This window comes from Nelumbo lutea, chromosome 6 (assembly GCF_056320005.1).
Source record: "Nelumbo lutea isolate HS-2025 chromosome 6, American lotus-T2T, whole genome shotgun sequence".
NCBI classification, from domain to species: Eukaryota; Viridiplantae; Streptophyta; class Magnoliopsida; order Proteales; family Nelumbonaceae; genus Nelumbo; species Nelumbo lutea.
The window spans coordinates 72136093-72155633 of NC_142689.1; the positions used below are offsets into that span (position 1 = coordinate 72136093).

General features: G+C 36.4%; 1 protein-coding gene across 1 annotated transcript; it reads left to right on the plus strand.

The window, feature by feature from the left end:
- The first annotated feature begins 17581 nt into the window (after positions 1-17581).
- Positions 17582-18148, plus strand: LOC148849617 (uncharacterized). The gene has a single exon (XM_088951427.1). It carries the CDS (start codon positions 17582-17584, stop codon positions 18146-18148), a length of 567 nt encoding a protein of 188 aa, XP_088807553.1.
- The last annotated feature ends 1393 nt before the right edge of the window (positions 18149-19541 follow it).

Genomic DNA, 19541 nt, shown 5'->3' on the forward strand with positions numbered 1-19541 from the left:
ATAAATAAATTCGTTTCACTTTTAGAATTGAGTATTTTGACTTTGTGAGTGAGAGAATCGGATTTGCTCCCCATGGAGTGCATCTCAAACCAATCTTATCGGAGCCGTGCATTCAGAACATCTCCCATGAATGACAAAATCAGTTACCGGAGATGTTCTCAATAAATACCTGAAAGGGCCGTGAGATTGGTGTGAGATGCATGCTGGGAGGAGTGAATCTGGATTTGCGAGGGGAGAGAGAGAGAGAGGTGCAAACTGCAAAGTTGGGTTAGCTAGCTAAGTCATCAATTTCTTGTGTGTCTATCATCATCCAAAGTGTTTTGGTTGGTTAAGTTTCTATTATTAGCACAAAACAAACCCAAGGAAGGAGCTATCAAAGTCGTCGACATGAGCTTCCTTCCTTCATTTTCATTTTATATAATATTAAATTGCAGTATCTAATCTAAATCTAAATCTAAATCTAAATCTAAATCTGATGGAGAAGAAGTAGACCAACTAACCCTAGCCAAACATGGTATCTTCATACAGTCAAATGTCACAAACAGCTTTTCTCCTTCTCCTTTTAAGTTCCAACAAAGCCTTGCTTCTTTTTCTTTCTTCTGTAATATCACTCACCAGAGATTCTTGAACTTCATCATCAACTTTCAACTATATATTTATATCCCACTATTCTTTTTTTTTTTTTTTTGAAATAAAATCTTGTCCATTACTGGGCTACTAAACAATGCCCGAAATACCACCCAAATGGTCCTCGTATAGAAAATATGATCCTTGCTTTTCTTCATACGATTCCTAACTATACATAACTGTGTCAATGGACCAGTTTTTGGTTAGACCCCATCCAAATCTAAATCAATTTAAACTGATTCGACATACCAATAAAATGTAAATTGGACTAGTCTACACTTAATGGTCCAAAGCATTTATTAGACTGAATTGGGTTGGAGCCCATCTAAACTAAAACTAATTTAAACAGATTGCATGATCCAGACATTAAATTGAATTGATGTAAAATAATAAAAAATATTCATTAGATTGGACTGGGCCTAACCCATTTATAATAGACTCATATTTAGACTGGATCGGATGTAACCAAATCCATTCCAATTGGCACCCCTGAGTATATAACACAATTTGGCAAGTACCGGGATGCATCCAACCTTGTATCAACCTTTGGAGATCCAATATCTGAATTTATTTAGTGATTTAATTGTTTGTTGGCTGGTTGAGATTTAATAGGATATTAGGTGAAATTGGCGATGTTACATTAAGTGATAAAGATTAAACAAATGAAGGATGGTGTCAGCTTGTCACATTCACAAGTCATACCAATATAATTAACCGCCACAGATTCCAAACGTTTTAACTTCCAATGGATAGTGAGTTGCACAAAAAGAAGAAAAAACAAGCTCTACTTCATTAATTTTTTTAAATAAAGAATGAGTGGTGCCCCACGCAATATATTATTTTGATGCCGGCCTTGTATGTACATTTGAATTATGAATTCATTCACCTTCACCAATCACCAATCACCACCACCACAGACCCTTTCTTATTCCGCCCCTTTGATTTGTTTTATTAATCGTCTAAGATTCCTTATTTCTAAATCTAATTAATTATTCACTTTACTTCCACCGAGACCGAGGGATGTTCATCACGATTCACACCCACCCAAATTCCTCCTAATTGTCCTCTTCCGCTTGGGAGGGCTTTTAGACGGTGGCTTTTGGTGTTTTATGAACACTACACTACACTACAGAAACCCTTTCAAATGGGCTCTAAAGCTGAGTTTGTGCCAGGTCTCTCACCTTCGAGCCTTGTGTTGTCATTTGCGTTATGCCAATGGGCCCCACATGCCACCCACCCATCAAACGGGATAATTTTGGCTGTTGGGGGCCAACAGCATATTGAGAGTGTTTTTGGAGTAGACACATTCACCAATTCACACCCATATCTATGTTTATGATACAAAAAAAAAAAAAGGAATAATTACTATTTTACCCTATTCTCATGATTAGGTAGCATTTCCAAAAATGTGAGTATAGGCCAAAGCTTTTCCCCATCAAATCTCTATAACCGGGTCGGGTATACTTACCCTATCCCTAAGAAAGTAAAGATACGAAAGTTGAGGCAATACGATAGTACATGGCTGATGCCTCGTGGGGCTGCGACTTGTGGAGTTGTGATGGATTATTACTCTTTCAGCGGATGGAAGGGGATTTATACGATGTGTTCTATACGAATTCTGTTTAGAATATGCCAAATTTGCACTGTAAAGTGTAAATAAATTAAGGGCCCGTTTGTTTGCAGGACTCAGGGTCTGGAATCCAAATGGGAAGTGGCCATTCTTATCGTAATTGTTTGGTTGATTAGAGTCGGAATCCCATTCTCTCTCTTGATGGAACGGTATTCCCACATTTTGAAAAAATGGATATTCCCTCCCTCTCTCTTGAGACTGAAATCTCATTCTATTTGACTCTAATTCCTCATTTTGATTTCTATATGAATCAAACAGACTGCGAATATACCATTTCAATTTCGACTATAAACTAAACAGACCCTAAGACTTGGGTGAAAATTGTGAGAATGTCCTATTTTGTCAACTTTCACCGGGGCATAAAATAGTGCGGGTTTATCCAAAATCCATCGACACGACATCTAGTTGTTTTGGAGCATCACAAAATATTCATTTTCTAAATCAAATCTGATCCAGATTGTAAATGGGCCAAACGTGAGCCCACCTGCACCAAAATCCACCTTTTGCACTCCAGGTGGATCTGGATTTGGTCGGGATTCGTTTAATATCTAATTTGTTTCATGTCAGTCCAACTTCTTCTAACTTGGCAAAATGAGTATGTGTCCCTGCAATCCAACATTGGCAAAGGGATAGCAGGTCAGACTTCAAGGCTATGTTTGGTTTGAAGTAAAAAGTAGGGAAAGGGAGAAAAAGATATGAAAACCTATATAAGGTTTGTAAAGGTTTTCTTAATTTTTCTTTTCTTTCCTTTTTTTTTCCTTCAAACCAAACACAATCCAAATATCTAGAGGTGCACCTTCAATGGGTCTGGGTGCCCTGTTCCCAATCTTGTAAGGTCAAATTGGACCCCCTCCAGTCTGAAATCAAATTGAACGGATTGGACGAACCAACAAGACATATTGGATCCGGATCAATTTGGTCCAAAATATTTATTAGATTGGATTGGACATGATCCCATAACAAGTTTATATTGAATTGGGTTAAGCCAATATCTGGTCCATTGATATAAGATAAGAATGTGTGTCAATGGACCGGATTTAGACTGAAATCAATCTAAGTTAAAATAAATTTAAACAGATTAGATGGTCCAAACAATGAATTAGACCAATCCAAATTAATTTAAAACATTTATTGGATTAGATTGGACCTGATCCCTTATAATATATTCACATTGGACTAGATCGGATTAAACCAAATCCAGTCCAATTAAACACCCCTATCTGCATCTAGATATTAATCTATGTGTAATAAGGAGCCAGGAATCATCAGATAACATTTATTTCACCGTTATAAATGAATGAACGAGAGTTGGTATAATAGGATGGTGTCACATTGAATATAAACATTTCATTTAAACGTTTTAGGTAACAACGCGAATGCCAAATACGACGATGCTCAAAATACATGTTAAATGCTTAATCAGCATATGTACCAATTAAACAAATTTCATGTCAAACCAGCTGTATTGCCTCTCTAAGCAGTTGACCCTGAAACGGCAATACTACCAAATACAACCTTAATTAGACAGAAAGAGAATCGATATAAATGATTCTAACATGTCATACGGCTGTGAAATTGATGGTCATGTGAAACCATAGGTGGATGTGATTAGAGGTGCTTACATATCGGTTAACCGAATCGTGGGCTATTTTTTAAATCGGACTCGTACTATTACGTTTGGAAAATCGATAGTTAATATCAAATCAAAGCCAACTGGTTAATCGGATGATCAATTTGGTTCGTTGGTTTTTTCATATTTATAATATATGTTATAAATAAATAAATATATATATAATAAAAATATTAGAAATACATATGAAATATATAATATATATAAATATACATATAGTATATATAATTAAATATAAGTATAACAGTCGATTTGATTAATTACTGGTTTTTTATATTAATTAACTGAAACCAAATTGGTACATTCAGTTTTTTGAAAATACCGAATTGAAACTATATCGATCGATTTGGTTTACTGGATTTTCAGTTTGATCTCATCAATTCAGTTCAGTTTTCTTTTTCTTTTTCTTTTTTTTTTTTTTTTGGTTTTTCATAATCATCCCTAAATGTAATGAGTAGTGGTTGTAGGTGGAATCGGAATCGGAATCAGAGTGGTCTACTCCCATAGTATGTTTGGTTCAGACAGAAATCAAAATGGAACTTAGAATCGGATGGAATGGGAGTTCATTCTAAAGGAAGGGGGAGGGAATGACCTCTGTCCAATCAAACAATTGGAACCGAAATGATTATATTCGCACAAATCAAACGAGTCGTTAGTGTGAAATATATTCACGTAACGTGTAACGAACTATACTCCTGCGGATGATCAATGACTACTAACAACCCATTAACGTAACGGACCTGCCACACTGCCATGACCCAGGAGAGAGGGCAACATGAAGTTTACGATATGATACCATAAAAAGTAAAAAAAAAAAAAGACAAATAAAATTAGATTGATGAATCTATCCATGTGGGATCTGTGTATGCATGTATGCTTTTGTACAAATATTGATACATATGATTAAAACATCCCAGTTTATTATGTGCGTTCATTAATGTGTAAATATCGTGGATGGGACCGTTTTGGTCCTGTCTACGTAAGATATGGTGTTCTGTTATGGACAGGGATGTGTTATACCCCAATTTATTATCTATAATATTTTTTCATGGATGATCCACACCATAATTTGTAGGAAGGTTTCAGTGTAATGCATCTGCGTTACATTTGTCCAATTACTTTCATTTTATTTAATCTTTTAATAATTTTTAAATTTTAATATTTTATCAATAAAATAATAATTTGTAATGTTAATTTTATCACAAGTCCGATGGTTCTCCTTCTCAGCTCTTTTTTCATTATTTAAATATTAATTCTTTTCATATTTTATCAATAACATAATATTTAAAATATTATTTTTTTAATTTTTAATATTTAAAATAATATTTTTTAATTATTTAAAATACAATTATTATCTACATATTGATGCTTTTCTTTCAATTTATTTATCATATAAAATACAAAAATTAGACATTTATTATCGAGCGTGTAGATCTCTCATAAAATGTATATGAGATACATCTATATTACTTTAAGAAGCACGAATAGCCTCAATTCCCTTCTATATTTAAATTTATTGATAAAAAATGAGGAAAAATAGGATAATTGGTTATTGATATAAATTGAGTTAAATTGAGGTAATTTTAAGATATTCAATTCCCTCTCACTAAATGCAACATTTAAGGTATTAACTTGCACTTACCTTCATTCAATCATATATTTAAGGCATTTTTGTTTCTTCTCATCATTGAATTCTATAAATTAAATCCATATATAATAAATTAATAGTTCCAATAACATAAAAATTTGTACTTTTAAAATCTAATTGAAAAAATAGTGGTTTCATCTATGTGGTGGTAAGAAATTAAACCATCTTGGGTCAAATGGGTCAATCCATGTTGCTACAATTAAATCATAAAATTCAGAAATAGATAAAATGCAAAAAAAAAATATAAAAAAAATTAATAAAAACTGGGGACATTTTTAACATCATATGTTTGACACATTAAACAATAATAAGTATGATAAATAAGAAATGTTTTTATTAATTATGGAAATGGAATATAAAATTTAAATAAAAACATTTTCCTATTCTATATCATTAAATCCTATATTTAAGATATATTTTTTTCTGATCTTTAAATTCTACTAATTAAATCTACAATATTAATTTTAATAGTATAAAAATAAATATTTTGAAAAATAATTTGCAAACAATACCATTTTTTTCCTCCTAATGGTGGGTAAGCAATCAAATCATTTAGAGTCAAATGAGTTAATAAATAATACCATAATTAAATAATAAAAAATAAAAATATATAAAATATATAATACAAAAAAAAAGAATTGGGCATATCTCCAATATTGTATATTCATTATACTAAACAAAAATAAGTATGAAATATAAGAATTAATTTTATTAAAGATGAAAATGGAATACCAAATTTAAAATCAACTTAGAAATGAAATGATTCCATAGTCAAATATTAAAATTTTCCAAAATAGAAAATACAAAGAAACATTAAAGTTAAAAAAAGAAAAATTTTGGGCACATAATTAATGTTATATATTTATAAAAAATATAATATTAGGTACATCTCTAATATTATAAGTTCATTATATTGAACAAGAATAAGGATTATACATAAGAAATAATTTTATCAATGATGGAAATGTAATACAAAATTTAATGTTAACCTAGAAATCAAAATCAAACTATTTTCCTTTTTGGATGGTGGGTTAATAGTTTGGTCAAAAGGATTAATTGATGATATGACAGTTAAACAATAAATCTTTAAAAAAGTACAAGTAATTATATATATATATATATATATATATATATATATATATATATATTTTATGTAAAACAAAAATATAGGTGTAATAAGTAAAAATTATTTATAAAATATAGATTAACTATATAATTTAAAACTGATCCAGAAGCAAATCTATTTTCTTATTTAGATGGTGGGTCAATGATCTAACTTTTCAAAGAAACTCATGATGTTATAATTGAATAATAAATATTTAAAAAAGATAGAACATAAAAAAATGAAAATGTACAAAATTTTGTTGAAAACATTTGAGAATATTTCTAATGTTATATATTCATCATATTAAATAAAAATAATTGTTGATGATGACGGATTTGGCCCTCCAATGACACCACAACACATGGCATCCCGAAATAGCTGGATGACACCTAGACGCCACCTAAAGTGTGACTTGCCAAAGTAATGATCCTAGATCGCAGTTTGACGTCGACTCCGACCTGGCAACCTTGACCATAATTTAGGCCAGCTAGCAGCACTTCGTCTAGTGCCGACCTGTAGCAGCTCGTCACCAATCGAAGTGGTCTCGATGTGAGGAGCGACCTCCCTCAAGGGCTTACTGATCTGATTGAGATCTAGGTGGTGACCTGCGGGATGTGCTCACTGACTAATTCTGCATACATGCCCCATCATCCCTAGGTCTCTCGGAAGTTAACTAATGAGGGGTGATTTGGCCCGACCTAGTAAACGACGGACACATGGACATAGTCCAGGTTCAAAATATCAATACATCCAATATGCTAGTATGGGCGTATCAGGCAGATCGAATATAGTTATTCAGGCCCTTTTTTTTATTTTTTTTCACAACCGGTTTAGGGGGCTAGTTTAGGTATCCTCTACCCCCTGAGTCAGCCAGACCTCCGATACACTCACTAGGGGCTTATCGAAAGGGTCCCGGAATGATACGTATCATCCAATACAAGTCGATATGTGTTGATACTTTGAACCTTGGACACAACTTGGTGATTAGACACATGACTCAGCATCCTCGACCACCTCAATAGGTCGCGTTGCCTCTGGTATCTCAGTCACCTCGGATAGCACCGAAGCTCAGGTATCTAGGGATGACCAAGCATGCCAGAGTGACACATAGCAGATCTCTACAAGCTTGCCAGTTGTCTCCTAACCTTTCGGGATCATGCCGCATAACTGTAGGCCTTAACTTCATCACGTCTGAATCGTAGGGAGATGATAATTCCTATCAGTTAGTGCAATTTCTACCTTCCAAAGCGAAATGGACCCCTATGGCTTAGGCCGAAGATCCCAGAGAATTTTGCAAGACCCACGATAGCCTAGCTATATAAGAGCTTTAGCCCCTAAAACCCAGGTATGCACGATTTTGTGCATTCTAGCTTATTAGCATACAAACTTTCAGCTCGCTACTCATATATAATACTGACTTAAGCATCGGAGCAACCTCGCCAAGCTAGCCGCCCCGGGTTCTCTAATCCATCTGTCTTATAGTTTCGACTAGCCAGCTAAGCAATCAACATTCGAACTATCCTCCAGGTAGGAGCATCCAAATCACGCACCATTAATTAGCATCATCTGTGGGAACCACTACAAAAAGCTAAGTTCTTACATTCCAAAAAGCTAAGTCCTCATCTTCCAGAAAGCTAAGATCTCACCTTTTAAAAATCTAAGTTCTCACTCTCTAATTTCCATTTTTATGAACCCAATGGCATCTTTGAGCAACACCAATATCTAGAACAAATATCAATTACTAGGGGGCAAGAACATCCGTAATGAACCTTGAGAAATCCATGTGACAACAAGACAAGTTCACGTCGAACTCAGCATTCCCAGTACCGCTACCTCATGTGAACACCCCTCTCCCCGCAGTAGAGCCATCAGTGGTTCCCGCCGAGATTTAAGCATGGCAGTTCTATGAGATGAAGCATGAATTTCCAGATGTGAGCATGGGAGAAGCTCGATGTATTCATACCGCCTTAATGTAGATTGCAGCAAAACAACCTCAACTCATCCTCAATAGAAGTCAGCCCAGATGAAGCCTCATCAGCTCTATTTCATGAGGTCGCCTCTGCAAGTCGAGCCCTTCAAGGCTCCTGTGGGAGTCAGCGGCCAACGGACTACATGGATGCCCTTATAGGTCGAGCCTTCCAAGGCTCTCGTGCGGGTTGGCGACCTATGGTTAGCAAAGCTGCCCCGCAAGTCGAGCTCCCAATGGCTTCTCGTAGGAGTGGACAACCGGCATTGCTAAGGGCCACAACGCCAAGCATATAGTGACCTCGGTGCTAAACATGAATAAGACCTAGTCACTTTCTAAGCACATGAGTAGTGGGGACGACTCTATGCCTTACCAGTGCATAGGCAGGCTAGGCACGTACCCTACAACACTTGTTCACCTTGGCTTACATTACTTCAGGTTGTCCTTTACTATGCTTTAGAAAAGTTGATTTGTACATTCAAAAGAGAGAGAGAGAGAGAGAGAGAGAGAGAGAGAGAGAGAGAGAGAGAGAGAGAAGAGGAAACAAAGGGAACCGGCTCGAGGGATTTTGTGTTGAAGTCTACGTAAGGGGAGCAATCTAAAAAAAAATAGTTACGCAATCAAAACTCCTTCTTGAGGGCGGCATGATGAACTTCGCTCTTGAGGTACTTGACTGGATAGAATAACCCCTTGACGGTTGCATCCCTAGTAAGGTAGATGCCCTCGGGGTATCTTCTCCACCTCTCCTCAAGCGGATAAGTTCGCTCCTATGCCCCATTAACCAAGACAGTGAGCCCCTGTGTAAGCTTTCATTCAACACTTAGACTATTCCGACCTGATGAGCAAATTGGACTGACGTCTATAACTTCGAGCTCATCAAATTAGTCATTCCGAGCCAAAGGAACAATCTACTCCCTTTGCCGAGCTTCCCTCAGCTCGGGAGTGGGGGCAATTGATGAGGGTAGATTTGGCCCTCAAATGACACCATGACACATGGCATCCTGAAATTGTTGGATGACACCCAGACGCCACCTAAGCAGTGACTTTCCAAAGTAATGGAGTCCCATATCGTAGTCCAACTTTGACCCCAACATGGCGACCTACCTCTGCCGCCAACCTGGAGACCTCGACCATAACTTAGGCCGACCAGCAGCACCTCGTCCAGGGCCGACCTGTAGCATCTCGTCACTAGTCGAAGTGGCCTCAATGCGAGGAGCCACCTCCCTTGAGGCTTGCTGACCAGATTGAGGTCTTGGTGGCGACTTGCGGGATGTGCTCGCCGATTAATTTTGCATACATGCCTCTGTCATCCCCGAGTCTCTCGGAAGTTAACTGATGAGGGGTGATTTGGCTCGACCTAGTAAGAAGCGGACATGTGAATACAACCCAGGTTCAAAATATCGATACGGTCGATACGCCGGTATGGGCGTATCAAGTGAATCGATACAGTTTTTCATGCCTTTTTTTTGTTTTTCGCAATCGGTTCAGGGGGGCTGGTTTAGGTCTCCTTTACCCCCTAATCCGGTTAGACCTCTAATACACCTACTGTAGGGGCGTATCGAAGGGGTCCTGAAATGATATGTATCGTCTGATACGAGCTGATACGTGTCGATACTTTGAACCTTGGACACAACCTGGTATTAGACACATGACTCAGCATCCTCGCCCACCTCTGCAGGTCGCATCGCCTCGGGTATCTCGGTCACCTCAGATAGCACCGAAGCTCAGGTATCTAGGGATGACCAAGCTTGCCAGAGTGACACGTAGCAGATATCTTGAAGCTTGGTAGTTGTCTCCTAACCTTTTGGGATCGTAGGCCTTAACCTCATCCCATCCGAATCGGAGGGAAACGGTAATCCCTATTAGTTAGCGCGTTTTCCACCTTCCTGAGCGAAATGGACCCCTACGGCTCAGGCCGAAGATCCCGAGAGTGTTTCATGAGACCCATGACAGCCCATCTATATAAGAGCTTCGGGCCCTGAGACCTAGGTATAAGCGATTTTGTGCATTCTAGCTTAATTGCACACAAACTTTCAACTCACTACTCACATACAGTATTGACTTAAGCATCGGAGCGACCTCGTCAGGCTAGCCAGCCCGAGTTCTCTGATCCATCTGTCTTGTAGTTTCGACTAGCCAACTAAAGAATTGGCATTCGAGCTATCCTCCAGCTAGGAGCATCTAGATCGCACAGCATCAATTGTTAAAGTAAAAAAAATATTTTTATTTATGACAGAAATGGAATTTAAATAATAATAATAATAAATAATTGTTAATATAATTTAAAATTTCCATGTGCAATATGCATGCACATTACTACAAGCATTTGCGTTTATTTTTAATCAAATTGTTAGTTTTCTTAATTTCCAATTTCTATCTTAACTATGATATATCTAAAATTCATGTAATTAATATGAAGAAAATTTTCTTACATGCAAGAAATGTGCTTAATTACTAGTGTAATAAAAAAGTGGTCCACACTACACCTATAGAATACCACCATGGATGTAGACTGATCCGATCCACAATTCAGAATAGTTATAGACTGTGGTATGGTGTGAATTGGTATTTACCACAAGGTGTGATGTGGACCAGTTGACTCCTATCAATTTTTCATCCACACTACAAAACACCCCCTTAATCTCAAACAGATTTTGATGAGGTCGGTGTTATACATACGGTAGATTAAGAGTCCTGTTCTATGAATGACAAGTTATGTTCGTGTAAGGGTCCCTCACTCCTTGAGATGCATAAATTATTAAATAATTTTTGCCTACTTGCCTAAACCTTCAATCGATCCATGGCTAGAAAAAAAAAATCCTTCAATCGACCCATGTGGCGAATGTATCAAATTAAAAGGTTCACAACATTTAGTTCAAATATATAGAAGTTAAAAACTTTTTAAAGAAAAACCGAGCTATAAACTTATAATCACATAAAAAGATTTACAAGTTTTTTCTGCAAAAATTGACATGTACTCCCTTAATGGGGGACACCCGCTTGTAGAAATTAACAAGGGTATTGTTTTTGATTCCTTACTAAGTAATATAATTATCTTTTTACCTATATTAAAATGGGCATATTTGTCCCATTACATTTTATAATTTTTCCCTAGCTAAATAAGTGACTCTCTTTACTATAGGACCTAGAATGCTGGAAAAACTCCACCCTTCCCATTTACTGATAAACGAAGAGGGCCATAGAAGGAATGGAAGTGCACAACAAATGCAATGCCAGCCTATGAGAGAGAGAGAGAGAGAGAGATTCTGATGTAATACTGGTTTGTGTCGAGATCAAAAATTTTTCGTTAATTCTCAACTTAATTGGCAGTGCGTATTTTATTTGTTTATTTGGATTCATAGTTGTTAACATTTCTAAATTAAATTGTAACATTGTGGTACAAGTTAGGTGCATATCTGGTGGCTTGTTCTAATTTAAAAAATTAAAAAAAAAAGAAAACATTCAAAAACTATTGAATGGGTCAAATAGGTTGACGGTTCAATTAAAGTAAGCAGGTCATTGATCAAATTAATGTTTTTTTGGCCAATGACTAGGTTAAGGGTGAAATGGAATCATTTGCTTAGATGATTTCTGAGTCGAACAATCTGACAATCTGAATCAACGACAATTCGAAAACACTGGTTACAAGGATATATTTATAATATTGAAAAATTTCAAAGACTTGTATGTATTTATGGGAGGTAAAAAGCCCTTTGTGTAATTCTGGCATACTTTACTTTTTCATTTATTTAAATAATTAGTTGTGTAGAATTAGGGTTGAGTGAAAGTAACATTTTGTATCTCTTGTTTCATAGTGGATATTTTTCCTCTCGCAGATTTCCTTTTTGATTTATTCTTTTTTTTTAGTTGGCAAAGGGAGAAATGAAAGCTTATTACTTGACAATTGACTTATTAATTATGTAAATACAAGACTTCCTTCCCAAATTCCAATTTCCAGTCACCACCAGAATAACAAATTACAAAAGGACACTTATAAAACCTAAAAAAAAACACCACTACATGCAAAAAACATGTGGAAATTTAGACAGACGAGGTAATCCTCCATCAAATCCCCTTGAATATGTGGTGTCATTCTCATATATCTTCCCCAACTTATTTTATTTTAATTAAAAATAAAATAAGAGTAGTCATCAAGTCTACTTAGAATAAATAATAACTAATATTTAGTAGTCAATATCTTGCGAATAAAGCTACTAGTGGTAGTCTTACAGATCGGGGCCTTTGTATCTATGTGTGTGGTCCATATTCAAAGGAGATTGTACTATCCATGTTTAATGTAGTAGCGTCGTCTGTTTGTTTCAAAAACAACGGTATATTAGCGTTATGTGGGAAAAAATAGTGCTTCAGGAAATAAACATTTGTTTGAAAAAACAGTGTTCTTAATTATACCTCGAAAACTCGAGAAGGCATAATTTGGAGCAATGTCAAATTTGATGTTTCTTGGAATCACCACTCGTTGTTGTGAACAAGGCACTGATATGACACTGAATAATGGGTACCAGTGCTAAAAACTTTTCCTGAAACATTGGTTCTAAATAGAAAAAATTGTTGTTACTCCAGAAATGTCCTATCTAACAGAACCATTCCAAACAAAAGGAGACACTGTTTTTTCAAAAAATGATGCTTTCAACCCATACATCAACAGCACCTTTTTCTGAGAAAACAGTGCTGCAGTATCGATGCCAAACATATGCATAATGTAGCCCATCCATCTAACCCACCCAAAGGAGATGGTACTCAAAGTTTCTTATTATCTCCAAGATCTTTTTGATAGCAATGCAAAAAATTATATATGACGGGGAAGAGACCTCCCACCCAAGACAGTTAGAAACGAAATAAAAGCAAGATCCCAAGGGAAGGGAAGAGAGGTATTAAGGGTGCCATTTGACAAATCTTTGTAGGACAATCTTCCAACAGTTTAGATAACCAAAAATTGTATTAAGTTTTTAGGATCTTATTTTTAAAGATAAAGATCATTTGGCAAGAGATTTGGTCTATTGAGCTTTTAAAAACACATTAAAAGACTATTTATCATGTCAAAAAATCAAAAAGCTTCATTTAAACCTTTTCGAAATTCAACATTTTTAGTCTTTTCCGGTATTTCCACACATGCATCTTTCCATAAAATTGGGATCTGCTCTCAAAAAATGTTCCTTACAATAACTTTACAGCTTCATCTCATGGTATATCGGGAACACCTCCCACAAATAATAACATGCAACTATGGAAGATGTTCCTAATGTGTGACTGGAATATGATGTAAGGTCGATGTGAGAAACACCCAATATAATGAGCAGCAGATCCCGACTCCTTGTATTACTAACTTTTGATTAACAAAGAAAAAAAAAAAAAACTAGGTTTTGGTGTCTTTCAAATTCAAAATCATTAAAACCAAAGCACCCGAAATACTCACCAAACGCCACCAACTGATCTAAGTTGCTAAAAGTCATACGAGAAGGTACGGTCAGTACAATCAACTAATTTCAATTTTTTATAATATTTACTTATGGCAACACGACAGCTTTAATTAACTTATTTTCAAGCCCCTTCACGTCACCTTTAATTTATCCTTACGTATAAGTTATTACCGTAAGTCAATTCTACATTTACATTTGTCTAACGTATTCCAATTATTCACGACTTCAGTCATTCAAATAACCACATCGTTGAAAATAAATTTTGTCAATTGAAAAAACGATGCTATTTAAGGCTGAATTTTATTTGTTTATTTTTTTCTACACCACTACACAGCAGAGTTGACGAAATGCCAAAACAAGTATGTAATTAATTCACGTGCCGGATCCGGAACGTTTCAAGGTGAGTATTGAGTAAATAAGCCCTAGAACTACGAGTGGGGATCGTCACAAAATTGTTTATTAATTAGTTTTTTCTTTTAGAAATTTATGATTAAAAAAATCCCTAAAATTAATTAAATATTCAGGATACAAAAGTTTTGGTACATATTTATATAGTTAAAAGCATTTAATTAAAAAAAAAAGACATGGAAGTAAAGCAATGAAGGGACAACAGTTTGACAAATATGTTATTGCTGATATATGAAAAAGAGAAAAGGAACAACACATGAGTTGACAAAATCCACCCTATAAAATAAAATAAAAATACCTTTTGTTCCATTAGGTGAATTAATTAATTAGTGATGAGATAAAAAATCATGGGCCTCATGTTGCGTCATACTTGTCACATGGCTAACACTACACTTACTATCTAGAATCCTCCATTAAAGTCAGCTGGAAAGTAGGTAGTTGGGATGCATTGCTTTCCCCTTGTTGTGTCATGTTAGGACTTGGGGGTGATCATTTCAGTTTAGTCTGGTTTGGCCTAAAATTTTAGGTTTGGACTTGGGTTTTGTGTTCAGGTCTATCTCGCAAATTTTAGGTCAGGTTTAGGCTTAATATTTCAAGTCCGGGTTAGCTCGTATATATTTAAACTTATGCATTTTCTGTACAATGTATACATATATATACAAGTTATTTTACGTTATATTATATATTTTATATATCAACATTATAACATGACTTGTATAATTTATATTATATAATGCATAAAATAAGTTTATATGCATGTTATGTCATTTAATATGAAATATTATAAATATGTAATGTTTTATATATGAAAAGCATTGGCCCATAATCAAGCTCAGTCCAGTTCGGACCATGTAGAACTGTGCTAGGGCTTATGTTTCAGGCCCGGAACCCTGGGCCAGGCCGGACCCGAATCTATACTATAACCCTTATCATAAGTGCAAAACCAGGGCCGAGCCTGACCCATGATCACCCCTATGTCATATTCTTCAAATCATCTGATAAGTCAACACAAAATATCATTTGTGTATATAAATATAAATGCATGTGTGTATGTATGATATATGTAATAAGTTTAAGTTTAAAAGAAAAACTTTTCTAAATCATAATAACGATATTCTTTTTATACCTAATAACTTTGAAGCTAGAATTAACATGAATTTAAGAAGAAAAAACATTTTGTAAAAGCCTCATATTTTGTATTTCTAAATATATATGTATTTGTATTTGGACTCGTTCCAAACTGAACCTTAGGATTGGGTTAGTATTTCCCCCCAACATTACTCGGCCTGTCTTGCACCCCTTGAATAAGGTGTGTTAATTGGACCGGATTTGGCCTAATCTAATCCAGTCCAATATGATCTATTATTAGGTGCAATTCAATTCGATGAATATTTTGAAGCATTTTGGATAAATCCAACTTGATGTTTAGATTGATCAACTTGTTCAAATCCATTGATACTTGTATTCACGTTTTTTATCAATGGACCGAATATTGATTCAGTCCAATCCGTTTCAATATAAATTTATTATAGGTGGACCAGTTCCAATCTAACCCAATCCAGTAAATATTTTTGGACTGTTAAGTTGTGCTAAAGCAAAGTTGATATGATGTATGATGATCTTGGCCTGCCGGCCAATCAAGAGACTATAGCTGTTAGAATGAGATGTGGGTCTCCACACCGAAAATCTGAATGTGGGCCTGTGTAACGTACGAGAGCAAAGCGTCCAGATTCATTTGACCAAAGCTCGTTGAGTGGGAAACCGGGAATCAATATTAATAAGATTTGGAAAAGTAGCGATACACAATTCTGAATTTCAGCCTCCCACAATTAGCCCTTTCCCCTGTAAACTTTATCCCGTCCGTAAATTTGGCATTAATTCACAGTCTCGATGCATTTCCCCAGCCTAGAAAATTCTGATATAGGCTGATTGGTACTTCTTCAAAGATTTCACCTGCACTCCGTAGTTAATGGAGCCGCATGACAAATTGGAGTTCACATGTGCGACCCACGAGGGGACGCCCCACAATGTCCCACGGCGGATCCCCACGTGTCCTCGGCTGATGATATCCAAACAATCTTCCCCCAAAAACAAACGGCACTTTTAAGTTGACCCTTGACTCTCACGCGGTTCGCTAGAAATTAGAAAAACAAACCCCGGCCTCACGCGATCCACACCAATTTCTCTGTTGCTCATTAATCGTAACTCTTACCTTGCCTAGCGGTTACACACAGCTTAATCAAGGATCCGTTTGGTTTATAAGAACCATAATTAAAATCTTTTAGAATTTGATTTGGAATCGTCTATTTTCACAGTGTGTTTGGTTTAAATAAGAATTTCAATGACGATTATCAATTAGAATTGGATTCTATTTCCAAGGGAGGAGGAGGGAATAGTCATTCTCTCAAGTCTCAAAGGGGAATGCCAATCCAGATTCCACTAACAATGAAAATAAGATTTCAATTCAGTTTCACCAAACAGTTGAAATTAGAATAATTCATTCCAAATTTCCAATTCCAATTTCAAATCCCTAACCCTACCAACCAAACAGGCCCTAAAAGTATTTAGGGGTTACGAACCAAGGGTGAACCTTAGGGATAGGGATTATCGGATGTGGCCTTGACACAGAACCCTTCATTTCCTCTATAATAATACGACCATAACTGTACGGTAAAATTAAAACCCCTTGATTTAGATTGGCACCCATCCACATACGAAACTGGCGCTCGCCTGGCTCCACCTCAATCACCTGTGGAGTCTCATCAGGATTCAGGAGAGGAGGTAGGCTTACGCCTATCTCTTAATTCCGGTCAAGAATCCAAATTGTCAGAGCTGAAGTGAGGCCGCGTTTCATCGTATAATTTGACGACTACCACGTCAAAAACAAAAACCATCAAATCAAACCCCCTGATCAACTTCACTTTCACCAATTCGTTAATGACGGCTTCGGCCACCTTCCCTCCTCGTCTCCTCCCCTTTTAAACCCTCCCACCTGAGTCCAGAGTTCAGACCACCTCTCCTCGTCCTCCGTCCTCGCTTATCAATCAAAAACTCCCACCCTCTCCCTCTCTCTGTCTTTTGGCTTTCACAGGAATTTTCCCAAACACTTACTGTCTAACCGTCTCGAAGATGGGCTCCTGCTTGTCCTCCGAATCCAGCGATTCCTCTGCTTCCCCAACAGTCAAAGTCATCTCCGCCGACGGCAAGCTCCGCGAGTACGCATCCCCCGTTACGGTATCCCAGGCCTTCGAAGTGGAGACGTCGCCGTGCTTCATCTGCAACTCCGATAAGCTTTTCTACGACTCTCTAATTCCACCCTTGCACCCCGCCCAGCTACTCCAGCCTGGACAGCTCTACTTCGTTCTCCCCCTCACCCGGTTGCACTACCGCTTGACAGCTTCCGACATGGCAGCATTGGCCGTGAAAGCCAGTACTGCCCTCACCCATGAATCAAAGAAAATGGGTAGGAGGGGTAAGAGGATTCGAGTTTCGCCTGCAATTTTTGAGGTGGACGCGAGAGTAGAAGAAGGTGAGGTTGATGATGATTGCAAGAGGTTCCAAAGTAAGGAGGTCAGGGTTTCGAGATATGGGTCTGTTGCTAAGTTACAAAGAAGCGCCTCTAGGCGGGCTAGACTAGCGGTGCGGTCGTTTAAAATGAGGTTGAGCACCATCTATGAAGGTTGCGTACTTGAGTGAAAAAGAAAAAACAAATCTTTGTGTTCTTATTTGTAAAGAGAGGGTTTTTTTTTTTTTTTAACGTACTAATACCATTAACTTTAATAAGAAATCAAAAATTTCTTGTTCATTAATTTTTTTCTTTTCATTTTTTTTTCACACCCGTTTAGTGAACAGGCCAAAATTGAAATTTTAACAAAGGATGTGCTCCTTTATCAAAATTGGGATCTGCCCTAATCATCCCTTTTGCACTTTGGTTTTAAAGTTTCTTTCTTAATTCATTTGTTTCTCTTCTGCAAACCTCCCCTGGTTTCAATTAGTTACAAAGACCTTCCCTCGGGTTTACCTGATGAGGTATGCTCTCTTTGTTTTCAAACCAGATGATTCTGCCTTGTTTTAGAAACATATTTTCAAAGTATCAAAAACAATGGTGGTCAAGCTTCCGAACGTCCGGAAGAGAATGGCAGGAGAGAGAAGAAGGGGATACGGGAGAGAGAGAGAGAGAGAAAATGGGGGTTCCTTCCCATTACAATGTTTTGGACCTCCCATTTTCTAGAATTTTTCTAAATTTTATCTTTATCTATTTTGCCCTTCAATTATTATTCTAGCAAATGCTAGTATTTAATTAATTTATGTGAATCAAGTGATCAGTTACTCTGAACTGATCTGGTTTAGCTCAGACTTAAGCTATGTTAATGCATTTATATAAATTTAATTTAATGTCTTATACTCAAAAAAAAAAAAATCACACTGGGGATAATTCAGTTAATACTTCATTTAGGCCCCATTCCTTTATGGCTAAGACCCATTTTTCCATGTTCTTTTACAAAAACGTGTAAGGTCCACGGAAAATAAAGTTTTCCCAAGTAAGTTTAAAGGCCACTTACGTGGGAAAAACTTATCCACCTCATGGGTGGATAAGTTTACTTTTCCATCATGGGGTGTTTTAGTTAGTCGAAAATACCCGTGTTCTTAATTTAATTTAACGATTAGTGGTGTTAAGATCTTTCTATGATTAGTGGTATTAAGAAAACCTCCAAAAAGGGTAATGTTGACAATAGTGATTGGTTTGTGATTGATTGGGTTACTTTTGATATGGCATGGACCTATTTATAACATATTGGCCTCTTACCCAGAAAAATTGGTGAGACAAAAGAAAATGAATAAGGTGGAGTGTAAATTTTACCTGAGTAAGTTTCAACTAAAAGAACATGGATAAATAAACTTTATTGGGTAAATTTTACCGAGGATGGCAGTAAACGAATGAGGCCTTAAGCGTAAATTACTTATACCTCTCCTGGTCCTAGTTTTCTTTTTAATTTATTTATTTGGCTTCAAACCTCCCCTGGGTAACAATTAGTTACTAAGACCTTCCCTCATATTTACCTAATGACTTATGCCCTCTTTGACCATG